This window comes from Molothrus ater, chromosome 3, assembly GCF_012460135.2.
Source record: "Molothrus ater isolate BHLD 08-10-18 breed brown headed cowbird chromosome 3, BPBGC_Mater_1.1, whole genome shotgun sequence".
NCBI lineage: Eukaryota > Metazoa > Chordata > Aves > Passeriformes > Icteridae > Molothrus > Molothrus ater.
Genome location: NC_050480.2, coordinates 6801141 through 6819065, shown reverse-complemented (window position 1 = coordinate 6819065; position 17925 = coordinate 6801141). Strand labels below are relative to the sequence as shown.

The 17925-nt window shown below is 48.8% G+C and overlaps 1 protein-coding gene across 1 annotated transcript in view; it reads left to right on the top strand.

Moving 5' to 3' along the window:
- COQ8A (coenzyme Q8A) overlaps window positions 1–16751 on the top strand; it is a 43443-nt gene extending 26692 nt beyond the window's left edge. Inside the window, exons 6-15 of the mRNA XM_036380833.2 lie at window positions 3178–3300; window positions 6852–6937; window positions 8004–8144; window positions 9217–9298; window positions 10553–10646; window positions 11451–11592; window positions 13009–13116; window positions 13825–13890; window positions 14622–14708; window positions 15370–16751. Of these exons, the coding sequence (XP_036236726.1) occupies window positions 3178–3300; window positions 6852–6937; window positions 8004–8144; window positions 9217–9298; window positions 10553–10646; window positions 11451–11592; window positions 13009–13116; window positions 13825–13890; window positions 14622–14708; window positions 15370–15663 (1223 nt within the window). The 3' untranslated portion in view covers window positions 15664–16751. The remainder of the gene's footprint in view (window positions 1–3177; window positions 3301–6851; window positions 6938–8003; window positions 8145–9216; window positions 9299–10552; window positions 10647–11450; window positions 11593–13008; window positions 13117–13824; window positions 13891–14621; window positions 14709–15369) is intronic.
- Window positions 16752–17925: the final 1174 nt, after the last annotated feature.

The window sequence follows — 17925 nt, the reverse complement described above, 5'->3', positions numbered from 1 at the left end:
TACTTTGGATTGTCTCTTTTTCCATAAACAATTCACTTCTTAGGGACTTAGCCTAGAACAAATATGTCTGGTGCAAGAATTGGTGAATTTCTTCCTTTTCTGTCCAAACCTGATGTCCTGGACATAAATTCATTCTGCTGCCAAATTCTTGTGAGTAGGTGCAGTCTTTTGGTTGTTTGGTTTTGTTTTTTTTTTTTTTTTTTTAATGCTTAAGGCCCTAATGCTGCCATCTTTAAGGGGTTTGGCTCATCTTATCTTGTTAGAAAAAGGAGGACTGACTTGATTTCCAGTTTGAATTTTCCTGGTAGGCTGAAAACCCCCTCTGTCACTGGTGACCTTGATGGCAGCCTCAGTATTTAAAGTGTGTATGTAAATACACACTTGTATGTAAATACAGTAGAAGGCCCACACAGGGTGGGAATGGGAAAGCAGAATAAATTCCCAGGAATTAGAATGAGAGTGCCCAAATAAACAGCTGCTGTTACAAGTATAGAGACTGGGTTCAAGGACAACTTTGTCACTTATTAATGATCTGTCCTGGGCAGTTCTTCAGGCTCTGCACAAATGCCAGGCTGGACAGAGCCCTGACAGGCTGGCACCTGGCCTGGATTTGGACACAGGGGGATTTTCCTATGAAAGGCAGTCATGCCTTTGGGTTGTCAGTCTCAAGTGCTTAGGCCATGTTCTTAAATATTCCTTTGCCCCAAAGTTTCTGTGGCAGATGGTCCTAAAACAAAGTCTAGTCACTAGTTCTCCATTTGATGGTGGCAAAGGAGTGATGCAGCAGTGAGTTGCACACAGGTCTGGAGAGGTTCATGCTGATTCTGAATTTGGAAAGGAAGAAAAAATAAAAGTGGGTCAAGCAGTAGGGAGGGTGTCTGCCTGCTGCCTGTTCTGTGGAAGAACTCAAAGCCCAGGCACCTTCTGAGGTGTCCATGTTGCCACAGCTTGTATGTGACTCCTATTTGCATTTTTTCCTTTCCCTAGTGAAACAGGTGAAACCAGCTTTGTGATCTGAAGATGGGGAAGAAATAATGTGAGGCACCAAAAGGTGCCAGCCATCTTTTGGGTAAAATGTTAACTCACTGAAAATCGGTATATTTTTCCACGAACTTGTGGTGGGTTTAATTCCCCACCCCTTTCCACCCGCCTTGGAAGGCTGTGTGTGTTTTCTTTCTGCTTGCCATTGACATAGCAGTGGCACCTAAGCAAGAGCTGCCCCTGTGCTGTTGGGCTGCCTGGTGCTCAGGTATTGCCCCTGGAGGCTTGGCTTCAGTGAGGAGCCTGCCAGCAGAAGAGGATTTGGGACTGCCTGTGTTTGGCCCTTTCTCTGATAAGAGTTAAAATTGTCAGGGTTCACTGGCTTCTGGATGTGGCTTTAATCATTAACTAACCCCTTTATTCTGCTGCTGACTCAAAGGAGGATGTTTTTGTGTGCAGTACTGTGAAGGAGATATGGTTTTCATACTTTCCCATGGTCCTGTGTGTCATCTCATACAGGGATCTGCCTCTTCATTGCTAAGGATATAATTTTCCTGATAGGACACTTGAGAGACAGCTTTTCAAGTGTGTAAAGCCAGATCCTTCTGCCCTGGGTAGCTCTACCTGTTCAGTCTTTTAAGTCTCCTTACATCCATTATCCACAGCAAAATGTGTTCCAAGGATTGCAATGTGCTGGAAGTGGTGAATTCTGGACCTGTCCTGCTTTTCCATATCTTGCTCTCAAGAGCAGGATAGCTGTCCTGTGTACTTCTGGTGGTTTTATTCCTCTTTTTCCTGTACATCCTTGGCTTAGGACAGGGATTTGTAGAATGTCCCACATGCACTCCCATCTTGCTGCTATCCCATGAAACAGATGAAAGAAAGAGAGGGGATGAAGGGCAGTAGAGCAGCCTGGAGCTGGCATATCTGTGCTCTGCCAGTGGAGAGTTCTGTGGAACCACTTCTGCAGGGAAGGTCTGTAAGCAGTCCAGCTGCTTGCAGGGACTGAAGGGTGTCTGTCAGATCAGTAGCATGCTTGGCACCTCAAGAAAATGGTACCAAGTTGTGGGAGCTGCCAGAGTTTAGACAGCAGCTGCTTCAGTCTGTGTCTGTTATTTCTCCTGTCCCCTGGCCAGTCTAAGTCCCTCTGTGTACCTTCCTGAGAGATCCAGGAGAGGATCTCTGGCTGCTTTGGTCAGCACAGGACACACCACTCATTTCCATCTGCTGCCTGACATCTCCAGGGCTGTTTTCATCTGCTGTGCCTTTTTGGGTCCTGCTCATTGTTTATGGGGGCTTCAGCTGTTCTGTCTTCTGTTCCTCTGAAATATTCTAAAACCAATGTAGCTGCAAGATCAGCATGTGAGCTGTGAGCTCTGCAGCCTGGCTGCAAGGCTGCCCTTCCTCCTGCTTGGCTGCTGTCAGCAGGAGAGGTGGCTGCTGTCTGCCTGCCCCCTCTGTCCCTGCTCCACGGGGCATTGCCCTGCATGGGAGCTCTGGGCTGCTTCTCCCAAAGGGACCACAAACTAGAATCAGGGTCTCCCTCCCTTCTCCCTTAATAAAAATAAAGTAAAATTAAAGTGAAGTGCTTCTTATGCCACACAATGCCCCTGTTGCATATTTGGAACTGTGGCACTGGTGTGTGCATGGCTGTGTGACCTCTCTGAGCCTGTCAGACATGAGCTTTACACATGCTTGGGGACAGGAAAGTGTGTGTTTGAGTGTGTCTATTTTGGCCTTGTTCTGTCTAAGCTTCCACATTAAGCTTAGAAGAGGCCTGTTGGTCTGTGTTCTTCCAAGGCTTTTGAGGATTCCTCCTTGCTGTGGCTCACTCCCACTGCCCTTCTGAGGCTGTGGCTGTGCTGCAGCCCGTGGTGTGGGACTCAAGACACCTTTGCACAGTGTTTTAGGCTGTGCTGGCTGGCACAGTGAGTTCAAGCACCAGCATTACCCAGCATCCCAGACAGTTTGCAGAGCAGCACATTCTGGGAGGCTGTGACTTGCTGCTCCTGGCTCTCAAGCCAACAGTGTCAAAGTTGTCCCAAGGCACATGTACAATTCAGTCCTGGGTTGCAGTGAAGGCACTCAGTGTAGTCCTGGTTTGATTTCCCTAGGGAAGGGCAAATCTCCTGTTGACTGTGGGCTTGCCAAGATAAGGGTGTTCTTCATTCATAGCCTCTCTCTCCTTTCCCTCAGGGAAGAAAGCAGTGATGGATTCCAGCCCCTTCCTGTCAGAGGCCAACGCAGAAAGGATCGTGAGGACCTTGTGCAAGGTCCGGGGAGCAGCACTGAAGCTGGGACAGATGCTGAGCATTCAAGGTAAGTGTCCTTAGCACAGGTCCTTAGTGCTGCCAGCTGTGACACAGGGTCAGCTGTGTGCAATCAGGCAGTGTCAAGTGAATGTGGAGACTCTGAACAAATGGCTTTCTCCTGTGAGAGCAGTGATGGAAATTTTGATTTCCATCTAATCCCAGTATGAAATAAATAGGTGGGTGCACTTAGACACCACCACTCTCTCAGTGTCCTTATTGTGTGTAACTGAAATTGGTTGACAATAGGGTGACACTGTGAATTTTAGTGTCTGTTACAAGCAATTGTTAAGAAGCAGAGCTGTATTACACTCTAATTGCAGGTGTCCTGCTAGAAAGGAGGAGGGTGACAACAAGAATGTGATCCTGTTCTTTGTTCACCAAAAGTGGTCAAGGTTATATCCACAATATTCTCCCATTATAGCAACCTGATTGTGGTTTACATGCTCTGTGGGCACTGAAGCTTTACTGGAAAGGCCAGTACAGCTGATAATCTTATCAGGTATAAAACACTTGTTTCCATCCTGAGAAGACTTCAAACTGCTGCTTAACCCCTCGAGCTCTGAGGCCAGTGACCACAGGTGAAGGCATGAGTGACATCAGTGTCTGCACTAAAATGTTAGGGAGTTGGCAGGTGTGCTCAGTTCAAACCTTATCTGAATCTTTCCAATTTGCCTTGCTGCCCAGCCTGATAGGGAAGGAAAGAACCAGCCAAAAATAGCTGTGAGACTTGTCTGGAAATAGCTTTCAATGTGTTTCTGAAATGGAGTAAGTGAGTGTTTGAAGTACTCATTTTGCTTGGCTTGTGCTTCTACTTTAATTTTTGTAGGTATTAGCTGATGAGACTGGATCTAGTAGATTATTAAATACTCTAATAGAGTAGGATTTTAGAGTTTAGAGTTTTTGTTGGGCTTACCAACAAAACAAGATCAGTTCACTGTCCCAGAGAGCCCTGACTGGCGTTTCATTTGCTAATCAATTGGTTTAGGTGCTTGCCAGGCTGATGGCCACCTGGCAGAGCCTAGTGGGAGGCATCAGCTGCTGTGTCAAAGGCTGCCACCCACACGCTGTTTCCTCAGCCTCCAGAAACTGCCAGGTGCCACTGATGGCTCACAGTGCAGGTCCAGGAGGAGCTCCTGTGCTCCTTGCTTTCCAGTGCCTCTGGTATGTGGGCAGGGTATGTGCCTGGAAATCAGCTCTGCACTTAAACTCATCTACCATAGGTGGGATTAATTTCAGATTTTTGGGACACCAGTGAGCTGTGCCTGCTGTGTGCCCAAGTGTGGTCACAGCTGCCCTAGGCCTGGATGTGAGTGCAGAGGAGGGAGCTATGAAAGGCTGTCTCTGAGGAGCAGAAATGCTCTGGATTTTTGTAACTTGCCTGCTGTCTCCTAATGTTACACTGCTCTGGCAGGAGTGTCAGATACTTGGTGATTGACTTCACTCTGGTGTCAGGAACAGCCTTCAGCAACCTCAGTGGTTGTACCCAGCCCTCATTTGGACTCTTGCTATAACTGTGTGGATTCTGCTGTGCCTGGCAAGAACACAGGCCCATGGTGACCTTGCTGGGGGACAGCTGTGGTGAGATAAATCAGTGCAGAGTGTCTGTTTCTTGGGGTGGCTGTTTGTACAGGAGGGTTTCACACAGGTCCTGCCACTTCACGGGCTTCTCTGGGGCCTGGTGAGTTTGAATTCACTGCTTCTGTCAGCAGGTCTGGCTGTTAATTGGGGGCAGGGGCTCCCTGTAGCTGAGCACAAGTCACAAAGCAGTGTCCTTAAAACCCCTGATGTCTGTTGTGTCTCCCTGATGTGGAGTCAGTGGATTTGTGGGGACCCACATTCCTGAAGGTCCTGCACAGAAAAGATGCCAAAGGCCTGCAGTCATCCTGTGTTCTGTGAGATGGTGGAAAGGCAGCTGCATTTGCCAGCTGAGAGTGCCCTACCTTGGCTCCTGCTTCGTGTTTTGTTCCAGTAAGGCCTCAGCAGTTGACCACAAAGACGTAAAACCTTATTCATCAGCATGTTGTAAGCCTGGCAGAGCTGCTTCCATGGCAGGGCTGATTTTTGACATTGCTGCTGAGTTTCTGTACAGTCAGCCTGGACTTGCAGGTTCCTTGGCTATTTGACATTGTGCTCATGAACAAAGGCTGGGGGTGGTCAAGCAGCCCAGCTAAGGATGGATGCTCTCCCTTTGAGAGTTTTATGGATGTCAGCAGTGAGCAGAATAAAGGAGGTTGATCCTGAATGCCTGTGGCAGATGCTGATGCTTCGACACAAACAGCTTCTGGGAGTTGCTCTGAGTGAGATCCCTTCTCCTTTTGCCCAGTCACCCTTGGCAGTGCAGGTGACACACTGCAGCATGGCGGTTAATACCTTCACAGAGCCCTGAGAATATTTTGGAGCCTGTTCAGAGGCTGGGCAGTGATACAGCATCAGTGACAGAGCAGGTGTTTCTTTCAGTGCACACGCAAATGCAATGTCTCACCTTCCTGCGGGTTTGCAGCGTCACACAGGAGCTCCACTCACTGTTCCTGCAAAGCCTGATCCTCTTCAAAACTTCCCTTGGCTCCACAGTGGGGTTTTGTTAGTACTTTTAAATGCTGCTATGGCTTCAGTGGGAATTTGTAAATAATGCTGAGTGTTAATGTCACATCTCTGCATTATTTATCTTTTTTGTCCATTCCTTTTCATCCTTCTTCCCAGGACAGTCCTCTTAAGGTCACTGTTTGTTTCTTGTTTCCTGGGATAGATATAAGGTGGTTCGTGCATGTGTATTTAGAGAGGAACAATACATTTTTATTTGAATGTCACAATTGCATGTGCAGGTTCAGTTCTCAGGAATCAAGGCTTGTAGCCTGGATTTTTCCAATGCTGGGAGAGCAGCAGATAAATCTGATTCCTCTATAATCATTTATGAAATTAAAAGTTTGCCAGCAGTGGTGGTTTTCTCTGAGTTGTTGTAGAAGCCTTTGCTCAAGCAGAGGACTAATCTTTCAAGATGCCCCAGCCCCTCCTCTTATGAGTGTAAATATTTGCTTGCTAAATACTTCTGACTTAAAAGTTTGGGCTCAGCTGTGTTCTCTACTGCCCATTTGTAGTTGCTCTGTGTTTGGGCAGTTGTTTACAGTGGCAGATGCTGAATCCTGGTTTCTCCAAGAGTTCAGCACTTGTCTAAGTGGTGTTTTACTATAGCACAGTATTCTAGAGGAGCTGCTGCCCCTTAAAATGAACTGGATTAAACCACACTGGGAACCTTGGAGCATTGGGATGGCTCTCCAGGGTTCCTTCTGTGACCTGTATTTCCAGGAGGCAGTGGCCTCTCCTAGACCTGGATGCTGCCAGCCAGGAGATGATGGGCTGGTGTGTGACAGAGGCAGAGCACTCTGCTCTTGGCTCTGTCACCTGTCACCACACCAAAAGAATTAAAGAATTACTTCTAAAACCTTCACTGGGGTGTGCCTGGGGCAGGACAGCCTGACTTGTCTGAATGCAGGAGCACATTTCTTGGTGTGTGGAAGGATGCAATGCCTGCTCTGAGTGCTGTGTGCTTTCCCTTGGCAGATGATGCCTTCATCAACCCCCACCTGCAGAGGATCTTTGAGCGCGTGCGTCAGAGTGCCGACTTCATGCCCATAAAGCAGATGATGGTGAGGAATATTCCTGAGTGCCTGTCAGGGAAAGAGACAATGGACAGAAAAAATGTCACCTGTGACATGCCCTAGTAAGGGAGGTGGATGGGGATTTTATAGAATATTTCCATAAGGTTACATATTTTCAGCTGGGGGTAAAGTGTGATTCCTTCTCTCAATTATGTGTTGTCTTTTCTCTCAAAAAATTGGAAGTTTGGGTCTAGACAGAGGGGAAAAAATGTGGGAGTTTTTCATGTCCTGAGATTAATGTTGATATGGAGCAGGATGCTGCCACAAATATGGTTATAGGGTGTTGTTGAGTGTAGCCTCCTCTTGTGTTTCCTCTTCTCTTTCTTGTGGGTCTTAAGGTGGTGTCTAGATATGTCTACATCCCATTTTAGAAACAGACTTACAAGCCTCAGTCTGATGGAAAATAACCAGCAGCTTTGTCCTTACCATTTTGGTTAACTTGCCATCAAGAAAACCCAGAATGAAGTGAACTAAGTTTGCTTTCCCCAGTGTTTATGTTCTCTGTAAATTAACGTGTAAAGAGTGATGCCAAAGGAACTGCCAGCACTACTTATCTTCTGAAAGACACTAAGCAGAGCTAGAACTTAAATATGGGAGTCTGGCAGGGTAACAAAAAAGATGTTAAAGCAGGCTGAGATGTTTAATTGTCAATATTGCCTTAAAGAGAGTCATGCCTGGATTGCTTCTCTTCAGCTTGGCAGCATGATGAAAGAGGAGAAATAGCTAACTCATTTTCTTTGCTCATTTTCTGGAAGACAGCAGGTGGCACCTAAAAGGGGATGTTTGTATGCCAAGGCAGCAGTGTTTGTGTTCAAGATTTCTGTCCCTTAGGGCAGAGCCCCACAGAGATCTGATCAGCACCTGTTGAGTGCTGGGGCAGCATTGCTGGCTGCCCCACTCCCTGCCTTGGTGTGCAATGACAAGGCACAGAGGATCATCTAGAAAGCAGGTTATAGGCACTCAGAACTCAGTCACCTTAGAGGAACGTGATTTCCAAGACTGAAAGTCTTAAATCTTTGCTTCCCATACCCTGATCCTTTCTATTTATTTGTAGAAAACTCTGAACAACGATCTGGGCCCCAACTGGAGGGATAAACTGGAGTCCTTTGAAGAACGCCCCTTTGCTGCTGCTTCAATTGGTCAGGTTCATCTGGCACGCTTGAAAAACGGGAAAGAAGTTGCCATGAAAATCCAGGTGGGCTTTCCAGAACAGCCATGTCTTGTTTGTGCTCAGAGAAGGGCAGGGGAGCTATGTGTGTACTGCTAGAGAAATAAGAAACGTTTTAATGGAAGTGAAGAAGTCTTATGTAGTGCAAGCTGAGTGGAAAAGACAGGAAAGGTTTTGCAGCTTGAGCCACTCTGAGTCCAGATGAGCAGGGGACATCTCATAGATTTTTCACTGCAGTATGGGGTAATGGTGCTGAGGCACTCACTGCTTGTACTTTCAGGGCTGTAGGGAGGGTCCCACCTGCTCCCCAGGTCAGTCCCCTTTCAGGGATGTGCACATGCCCCAGGCCCCTTTCTGGGTGTCAGCAACCTCAGGTGGCTGTTTCCAACAAAATGACATTCTAGAGCTAAAGCTCCTGGTACAGCATGCTTTATAATCCCAAGGAGTGAGGTTCCTGCTGACTGAGCAGTATCCCAGGCAAAGCTGGTCAACTCACTGGTGGGTTTTTGTAGTATGGGGAGACTTTAGAAATATTATCAATGGGTGTGGGTGTCTTCTGAAGCCATTTGTGTCCCAAGTACTCTCTGAAGTCAGGCCAAGGTAACAGCAGCAGAAACTCAACCCTCTGGCATCAGCACACATTCTCCTCAGCAGTGCAGGCTCCTTCCCCTTGACAGACAGGGTGAGAACAGGATGAGGTGCCTTTGCCAGGACTGGGCTGGGGCCTCACCACCTGCCCTATTGCTGGGAATGACACTCTGGGGCTTCCAGGGCAGTGTGCTTTCAGCTGTGGGAGGGAAAGGACTGACTGCCATGGCTGTTGTGAGATTTGTGTGTCTGAGAACCCGTCATGTGTTGGAAGAATTCCCATCAGAGGATCTGAACAGGCCATTCTGATTGCAGGGAGCTGCATCTTAGCTTTTCTGTCTGTCCCCTGGTTTAGATGCTGGGCTTTGAGTAAGCTTTTAGAGGAGGGATGTGTGGCTCAGGAATACCCTGGCTTGTTGTGATGTGGGGGCAGTGGGTGCTGAGCCAGGTGTTTTATCCTGCCCTGGCCTCATCCAACCTCAACACTGCTCTCTCCCATTCTGTCCCACAGTACCCTGGAGTTGCCCAGAGCATCAACAGTGATGTCAACAACCTGATGGCTGTCCTGAGCATGAGCAATATTCTCCCTGAAGGTAAAAAGGCAGAGACCCTGTGTTCCCAGGTTGAGTTCTGCCAACCCCTTTCAAGCAGCACATTTCACGTGTCCTTCCAAAGACTGGGGAAAGGAACTTAAGGGTACTAAGTGTGCCCAGGAGCAGATTTCCTGCAGAAAGCAGGAGAGGCAGAGGGTGCAGGGCCAGCTTGGGGAGCCATGCTCTGTTCCCCTGTTGTGCTGCAGAGCTGTGCTGCCTTTGCTGGGGCAGGTGCCTGCTCCAGTGCCCACTTGGTGGGGTGGGAAGTGCAGCTGTGTGTTTGCTGGCCACGTGTGTGCACACACCTGCCAGAGTAACTGCACTTGTCTCTGTGTGTTCTCTATAGAGACAGACCCATAGGGATGCTTGGCAAAATACAAAGTGCCTGGGAATACTCACTTTTGATGGCTTTCTAGGCTTGGAGTGTGGGCAGTGTTCAGGTGAGGTAGTCTTGCTTTGTCCTGTTACTTTCTGGTACATTTGGCAGAACTCATTCTTCTCCATGTTCCCTTGTAGCTTTCCATGCCTGCCATTCTGTGCTCTCCCCAGATGTTCTCTATTCTTTCAGAGCTGTGGAGAACTGTCTGACTTAGAACTTGCTCAGTGTCCCAGCACATGGATAAGTCCCTTTTCCCACAGAGAATGCAGGACTTACCACTCCTTTTTCCAAATACATGCCTGCAGCAGCTGTAAATATTAGTGGGACTGTACAAAAGCTGCTCTAAAATCAGGCTGGGTGCTGACAAAATCTGGGACTGTTCTCTCTGGTGGCTGGGCAGGGCCCTGCAGAGGTTGCTGCAGCCCCAGCTGTGTCTGGCCCAAGAAGTAGATTGGTTTTCCAAATTCAAGACTAAGAAGACTGGGCTTGGCATCTCAGGCCCTGGCTACGTGCTGCTGCTGCAGTACACTGCATTAGTCATGCTGACTGTTTCTGCCTGCTGCCACTTGGAGGCAGCTATGGAGCTGTTTTTGCTGCTTTTGCCCAGTGTTTGGGTGCTTGTCTTTGGTGTGTGTTCCTGCACAGCCATGCCAGTAGCAGGAATGGACAGTTTGGGCTGTGGGGTGGGAGCTGGGAGAGGACAGAGCTCTGCTGTGGATGTACCTGGGCTGTGATTACTGCACAACCTGCATCTGGTTGGAACTACACCATGGCTCTCTGGGGCCTCTGTGCTCCTCAGCTGCAGCTCTGGGAAGCTTAGCCTGAGGAGATCCTTTTTTCTAAGCCTGCTCTCTCCTGTGCTGTTTGACTTTCAGGTTTGTTCCCAGAACACCTGATTGAGGTTGTGAGCAGAGAGCTGGCCCTGGAGTGTGACTACCTGAGAGAAGCTGCCTGTGCAAGGAAATTCCAGTATGTTCCCACCATTGCCTTGAGCCCCTTCTGTGTGTGTGTGTGGGAGAGGCAGGAGGAGGTTGCTTAACTTGAGGGGTGGTGGGGAGCTGACTGCTGTGCCCTGCCATGTGGCACAGGGGAAGGGTGCATGCTTGTGGCCTGAGCTGTCCCCCAGAATCACCACCTTGTCTCAGCTGGGCATGGCTTCAGTCAGATGAGATGTGATCTCCTCCTCTGGTGCAAGTCTGTCTGTTGTGCCACATGGGAAGGTGCTGCAGTAACTCCTGAGGGTTGCAGTGCTCTTACCTCAGCCTGTTGTTAACCTCTCCCATCCTTCAGCCTAGGAGGTTTTCACTTCAGCTCTCTTAAAGCAGTTACCACCAGCAGTGCTGCCTGCTCCCTTGGCTTGCCAAAGCACCCAGATTATTTTTACATGGTGCTGGATGCTCTTCCTGTCCTGCTGCAGAAGTGCCCCTGTGGCACTGCTCCCCTTGGCAAAGCAACTCTTCCCTGTGTGCAGTCTGGCCCTAAAACCAAGTGGGGTCAGCAAAAGAGCCCAGTGCCCCTTGATGCACTGGCCTGGAGCCTTCTTAGTATCACTGCTCTGGCAGGAGATGGGACCTCAGGAGCTGGCAGCAGCTCTGAGTCACTGGCAGGGTTTCTGCTGACTTAATCCCCACTGTAATTGCTGAGGAAAACATTTCCTGGCAGCCCCAGGCAGGGTGTGGGGAGAGGCTGGTCAAGGGCTGTGTGAGGTGTTGCTGATGGGTCTGTCTGCTCTCAGGGCTCCTAAACCTTTTCCTTTCCTTTCTCCACCCCTAGGGAGCTGCTGAAAGACCACCCCTTCTTTTATGTACCAAGAGTAATAGATGAGCTGTGCAGCAAGCACGTGCTGACCACAGAGCTGGTGTCTGGCTTTCCCTTGGATCAAGCTGAAGGACTGAGCCAGGAGATCCGAAATGAGGTGAATTTGGGATGTTGGGTTTCTGCCCTTGCTCAGAGCCCTGTGCCAGACTTGGGGGCATGCCTTGTGGCACAGCAAACCCTGAGCAGGACTGTCTGGAGCCTCTAGGAAGACTTGTTTAGGGAAGGTGGCAGTGACACTGGAGTCTCTCCAGGCTTATTTGGGCCTTGCAGGCACCAGCATTCAGCAGGGAGGGGCTGGAGGGGCTGAATGGCAAGGGCAGCTGAAGGGGAGGTAGCCTCACTGTGTGATGCCATTTCTGATGACCTTAATTTTGGGGGGACTGTCAGTAAGGGCAAAGAGGTCTTATGCAGCTGCTCTTCTGGGCAGGATTGTAGAATCATCCCAGTACAAGCAGCTGGGTGTCATTCCTGTAGGACAGACCTGTGCTACACAGGGCTGCTGGAAAAGTACCTGTCAGTAAACAAAAGCAGGGATGTGGGGATAGGTGGGTGTTGGTGCTGAATATAGCCAGGGATTGGAGTGCTGTGGTGGGACAAGCAGCTGTTCTAGCAGCAGAAATAACTGTCCTGGTATTTGGATGTGTGTGTGTGTCTTGGTGTGAGCTGTCAGCTGTTAGGCCACTGGGGAAGAGGGCAGAGTCTGTTCCCCTGGTTAAACAGATCTCAGTGTCACATTAGATTTGAAGCTGTGCCAGAGCTGGCTGGCTATTCTTAGGGACTGTCCCCAGCAATGAGCTGCTCCATCACCAGGACTCATTTAACAAGTCTCTGAGCTGGGGTGTTGCTGCAGGAACAGCCCTTCTTTCCTGTAAGCCACTGGCCTGGCTGACCCTCTGCCTTCTGACCCTAATGGCAGTGTCCCGTAGCAGGGCTGGGCTTGCACTTGGTGCTCTTTTCCTTCCACCTTGGATATGGTGTTTCACTCAGCTTTGCAGCAGCTGGAGAGGGGCAGAGTGAGGCTGGCAGTTCTGCTGAACAGGCTCCAGCTTAGCAATTCTCATAGAAAAGCTCTGCTGGAGTGTGTAATCCAGCACGGGGGTTCTCAGGGACTGCTGCTCCGTGCCTGTTGGTCCCAAGGTGTGGCTCTCTCTCCCTCAAGCTGGCTCAGTGCTGAGCCCACAGGAATGCATGCTGGGTCAGGTATCATACAAGATTCCCATCCTTGCAGGCACCCAGTGTGTAGTCAGTGCTGGAAAGTGAAAAGGCAGGACCAGAATGCAGCTGGATGAGCACTGGAGCATCTGTGCCATCTGCTGAGGACATCCCATGGCAGGGGTGGGCTGGGAGTTGCTGGTGCTGTGGTGAGAGGTGTTCCTTCAGCTCTGCATAGAGCAGATGGTTCCTGCTGGTGTGGCAATGTGTGCCCTGTTTGCTGATGCCTGCTCTAAGTTAGAGGTGTGAGTAGGGCTCACTGCCCTCCTGACTTGTTTCTTGTTCCTCCTTGTTGTACAAGATCTGCCACAACATCCTGGTGCTGTGCCTGCGGGAGCTGTTTGAGTTCCGGTACATGCAGACCGACCCCAACTGGTCCAACTTCTTCTATGACCCACAGCTGCACAAGGTAAGGCTGAGCAGCCACTCTCCTGCCTACACAAACATCAGTTTTCACCAGCTTTTGATTATTCTTTACTCCCACTCCCCACTTAATGAGTCCTGACTGGGCTTCTCTCAGTTTCCTGTCCTTGAGGCATGGGCAGATAGCACAGGGGAACCTCCCTTTGCCATGTGCCCTCTCTAGGGCTCAGTAGGAAAGCAGGGCTGCTGTAGCCCTGGCCCTTGAGCAGTCACAGCCACTTCCTTAACCTCAGGATCTGTTCTGAAGGTGGGAAGCTGCAGCAGGCAGTGCTCTAGCAGGACACACCTGAGCCCAGGACTCTTCAGTTAAATGCTCTTGTGCTGTGCTGAAGATAAGGGTAGCAATTCCTGCTCATTGGTTTGGCTGCTTGTCTGTGCTCCGTAGGGCAGATGGAATTGCTTTTTATTCCTGAGGTCTGTGCTGCAAAGTGCTGGGAAAAGGCTCAGTGCTGCTCTGTCCCTGCACATGGAGCCTGAGTGGAGCTGCCAGCAGAGCAGGTGTGGCAGTGTGAGCACTGGGCAGTGGCCTCAGCCCTGCTGGGCTGCAGACTGGGAATAAAGGAGTCAGGAGCAGTTGGGATGCAGAGGAGAGCTGGGAAAGCCAGCTGAGCTTCCTGAAGAACTCAGGAGGATTCTTAAGATCAGGTTCTACCAGAGTGGTGGAGTTAATACAAACAGCTTTGCCCACTTCCAGGTGGCCCTGCTGGACTTTGGAGCAACGCGAGGGTTTGATGAGAAGTTCACAGATGTCTACATAGAGGTGAGGACTTGCACTGTGCCCTAGAGAGCTGCACTCGATTTTGCAAATACTCTTATCTCTTAGCTGTTATCACTTTGTACTGGAATACACTTTGGGTGTGGAGGGAAGCAGGGCTGGAGGCAAGAGTGGTCTCTGTTCCTGTTTCATCCCTTGCCATGGCTGTCTGCAGATGTGCTGCAAGCTGCTGCCTCTCTGAGGTGGGATGTTCACAAAAGTGCACTGCAGTGATGCTTGCTGGGGGCCTTGGGCATCAGGGTGTATCAGAGCACTCACAATTCTGTGATTTTTATATGAGGATATGCAGGAATTGCTCGTTCCCCACCTCTTCCTGAGATTTTCAGATTTTCCACAGATAGATGAATGGATGTGAAGTCAAACATGCTTCCTTTGTGATCACCATGTTCTGCACTGGTAACTGAGCTGCCAGGCCCAGCAGCTCCCACCTAAAGCTGCTCACAGTCAGCTCTGCTGTTTCTTTGGGGAGGGGCTGACTATTTGTGAAGCTTTTTTTGCTGTCCCTTACATTCTCTGGGCCATGTGCAGCCCTGTTGGGAAGAGGTGGATCTTTTAGCCAGTAGCTCTTAACCTGCCCAGCATGCAGGGCCCTGAGGAGAGGGCAGAGGCAAGGGAGTGAGCAGGTGGGTGGTGTTGATGTGTGCTCCTGTGGCCTGGGCAGCAGTCCTGTTGTTCAGTCTTCTCTTGGCTCTCCTGAAAGTATTTCTCCTTCTCAGGTAATCAAGGCAGCTGCTGACATGGACAGAGAGAGAGTACTGAAGAAGTCCATTGAAATGAAATTCCTCACTGGCTATGAAATCAAGGTATGGAGCAGAAAGGTCTGATTTTGGTGTTAGCCACAGATAAGGTGATTGCAGGTCTGTGAACTTCCCCAGACTTCTTGATGTGGTAAAAGTGTCAGTCCAAAAGCCCTTTTAATAAGCATGAGGAGGGCAAAAAAGGTTTTGGCTTTTGTTCTCACTTCCTTTTGGGAGCAGGAAAATAATGAGGATACAGCTAGCCCCAAAACCACTGTCCTTCCTCTCTCCCTGTGCAAGACCTTGCAGCTGATGACAATTCTAAAGTTTTATGACTGGGAAGTCATAAAATATAGCAAAGTATCCAGTCACTTTGATTTTGTATTTTCAAAAGGATTTAGTTATTTTTTCTGAAAGCTGTTAAAGGAAAATCGATTTTCTCACATACTCCTTCCCACTGTGCACTTGTGCAAATGTGTTAGAACTAGCATGTTGTATGACTGGGAAGATGGTTTTCTGGAAGGTTTAGTTGCTCAAAACTGTATGAACTAAATGTTCCTCAGTCTTGCTGGGGGCTGGAGGTTCCCTTTGTCGTGGACAGGGCTGTTTCTCCTGAGCTGCTGCTGTTAGCACTGGCATTTCTTTTCCTCTTTCTTTGGTGGTTGTCACGGCTAGTGGTGTTATCCCTCTAGTTAAGTGTTACTTATCTCTCTTTCCTTTTGGGCAGGAAATGGAAGATGCCCACTTAAATGCTGTCCTCATCCTGGGAGAGGCTTTTGCATCTAAGGAGCCTTTTGATTTTGGCAACCAAAGCACCACTGAGAAGATCCATGGTTTAATCCCAATCATGCTGAAGCACCGGCTCATCCCCCCGCCGGAGGAGACCTACTCCCTTCATCGGAAGATGGGCGGCTCTTTCCTCATCTGCACCAAACTGAAGGCCAAAATTCCCTGCAAAAACATGTTCCAAGAGGCATACAGCAAATACTGGAGCAGTAGGGGCAAGAAGCCAGAGGAGTAGTAAGAAGGAACTTGTCTTGTTCTGGGGGCCTGGTTCAGCTGAGCCTTGCAGAGAGCGTTCCAAGCCTCCCCTGCATTGCTCCCCAGCCCTCCATCCTCTTGACATGCAGCAGCCCCATGCCCTGGAAGCCAAGGGTGCATTCCACGAGGACAAAGCTGCTCTCTCCTGCTGTGTGTGTCCTGCCTGGACTGCCAGCACAGCCCACAGCTTGCAGGAAACTCTTTGAGTGCTTCTGTGCTGCTTCAAGGCACCAGCTGACTACCTTGAATGCATTTGTAACATTGTGATGGTGGCTGCATATTGAGAAGGTTTTAAAACGAGTAGGGGAAGGAGGATGAGAGCAGAATTTAATATTGAAACCAATTTGTAATTGTCCACAAATTTTTTAAAACCTTCCCTCTCTAAAGCTGAGGTGGAATTCAAGTAGTTTTCATACTGTGAATTTAGAGAATGAAATACCAAGGTGTTCACTACCACAGACACATCCAGCACCTCCCCCACGTTTTTGTAAGTCAAGTGGTGGCAGTCTGAGAGCCCTCCTGGATTCTACTGCCATTGATTTAATGCAAGGGGCGTGTGTGTACGTTGAAGTTTGACGCTTTCTGCCTCTTTCTGGCTTGCAAGCTAAACATAGGAAATATTTTAAAAGTCCGAGAATTGAATGCCAGTCTCTTTTAAACACACACACACATACACACTCTCACAACCCATCTCAGTTCTGGGAGTCAAACATGTAATCAGCAGAGCTAGATCTGAGCACAGCTAGTGGGATTCTGCACTGTCTGGTAGGTATCAGCTTTCCTGAGGGCGAGTTAGATAAGCTGCAACTCTGACCCCCACTGCTTGCTGGACTCCTGACTAAAACCTCCTCTGTGTGTTTCCCTGTGAGGCAGAACTTGCAGCAAGGCAAACAAATGTCCTGCCTCTGGAGAGCAGCTGCAGATCCAGCTGAAATGTCACACAGTTCAAACCAGACGCACAGTTTTAAACTCCTGGAGTCAAGCTAGGAAATTGACTTTTGTAGGTTTTTGTACAAAGCCTGAACCTGTACGACTTCCTGATGTCAATAAACAAGTGCTTGTGCCGTGGGCCTGCTGCTTGTGGCTGTGTCATCTTCTGGTGTGGGAACGGACACTCAGGTGAGCAGTGTCCTGTTCTGGGGATAAACAGCAGCTCAGCAGAAGCTGAGGCCTGTTCATGCCATGAAAATCCCTGGTAATTTACTTGTTTTTTAATTATCCTTTGTTTTAATCACTCTGGTAGCAGCCTCCTGAACACAAGTCTCTCTGCCTTTCCTCCACTTGTGCAGGAGAGGCCGGTGGAGCTGAGGCTTCCCTGGTGCCTTACCAGGTGTCCTTGTCTGGCAAGTGCCAGGTGTTTATTTACCAGCAGGCTCAGCTGGCCCTACTCAGCTAACAGAGCCCAGGAATGCCCAGGTGGCCTGATCTTACACTCCAGCATGTGTGAAATCCTGACAGCTGACACGTCAGAGGGGGAGAACAGGTAAGTGAATAAATGGTCTGTCTCAGGAGTGACCTCTGAGAAATAGGAAAACAGGTTATGTATTATCTTTATTGCAAAGCCATAAACATATAAGCCACTTCATTTAAGACTTTATTGAAGAAGATGCAGTGCAGTTCAGTTCAAAATCCCAGTCAGATTATTCTTAACCTTTTGAGAAGAGTTAACTCTGCTGTTCAATGAAGTAATAATAGTTATGCATCAAGCAGTTTATCAGTGTACAAAGTTACAGTAACTTCCCTTGTTTTGAGTTCTGATAGACATTGTTTAGTTTTTCTCCTTTGGCTCTAGACCTTGCAGCTGTAAAAACAGCAGAGTTGTTTGAGCTGTTAAATGCTTATGCTAAAGATTAAAAAGTAAAGTATAAAAAGCTGACAAGGGAATTATATTAGGTGAGCTTCAGAGCAGATTTTCTGAAACTGAAGATTCAAGGCCAGCATGTTCAGAGGCCTTGCAAAGGTGGCAGAGTAAGCTGGAGCACTGCAGTTCACTTTTCCACTTGCTCATGTCAGCCCAGATCTTGTGTATACCATGCTGGAGCAAGAGTGTTCAACTCCTGGCAAACATTCCCCTTCCCAAGAGGGTTTAGGAATGACATCCAGCTGACCAGTGCAGTTTGTTTTGCATTTGCCAGAGGGTAGCAACTTGCAGAAGCTGAGATGTTGCTTTATTAGGAGAGCTAATTAGAGCCCTCAGTCACTAATTCTCCTGACCTTTTGTGTATGCTCTGAAAGCATTAAT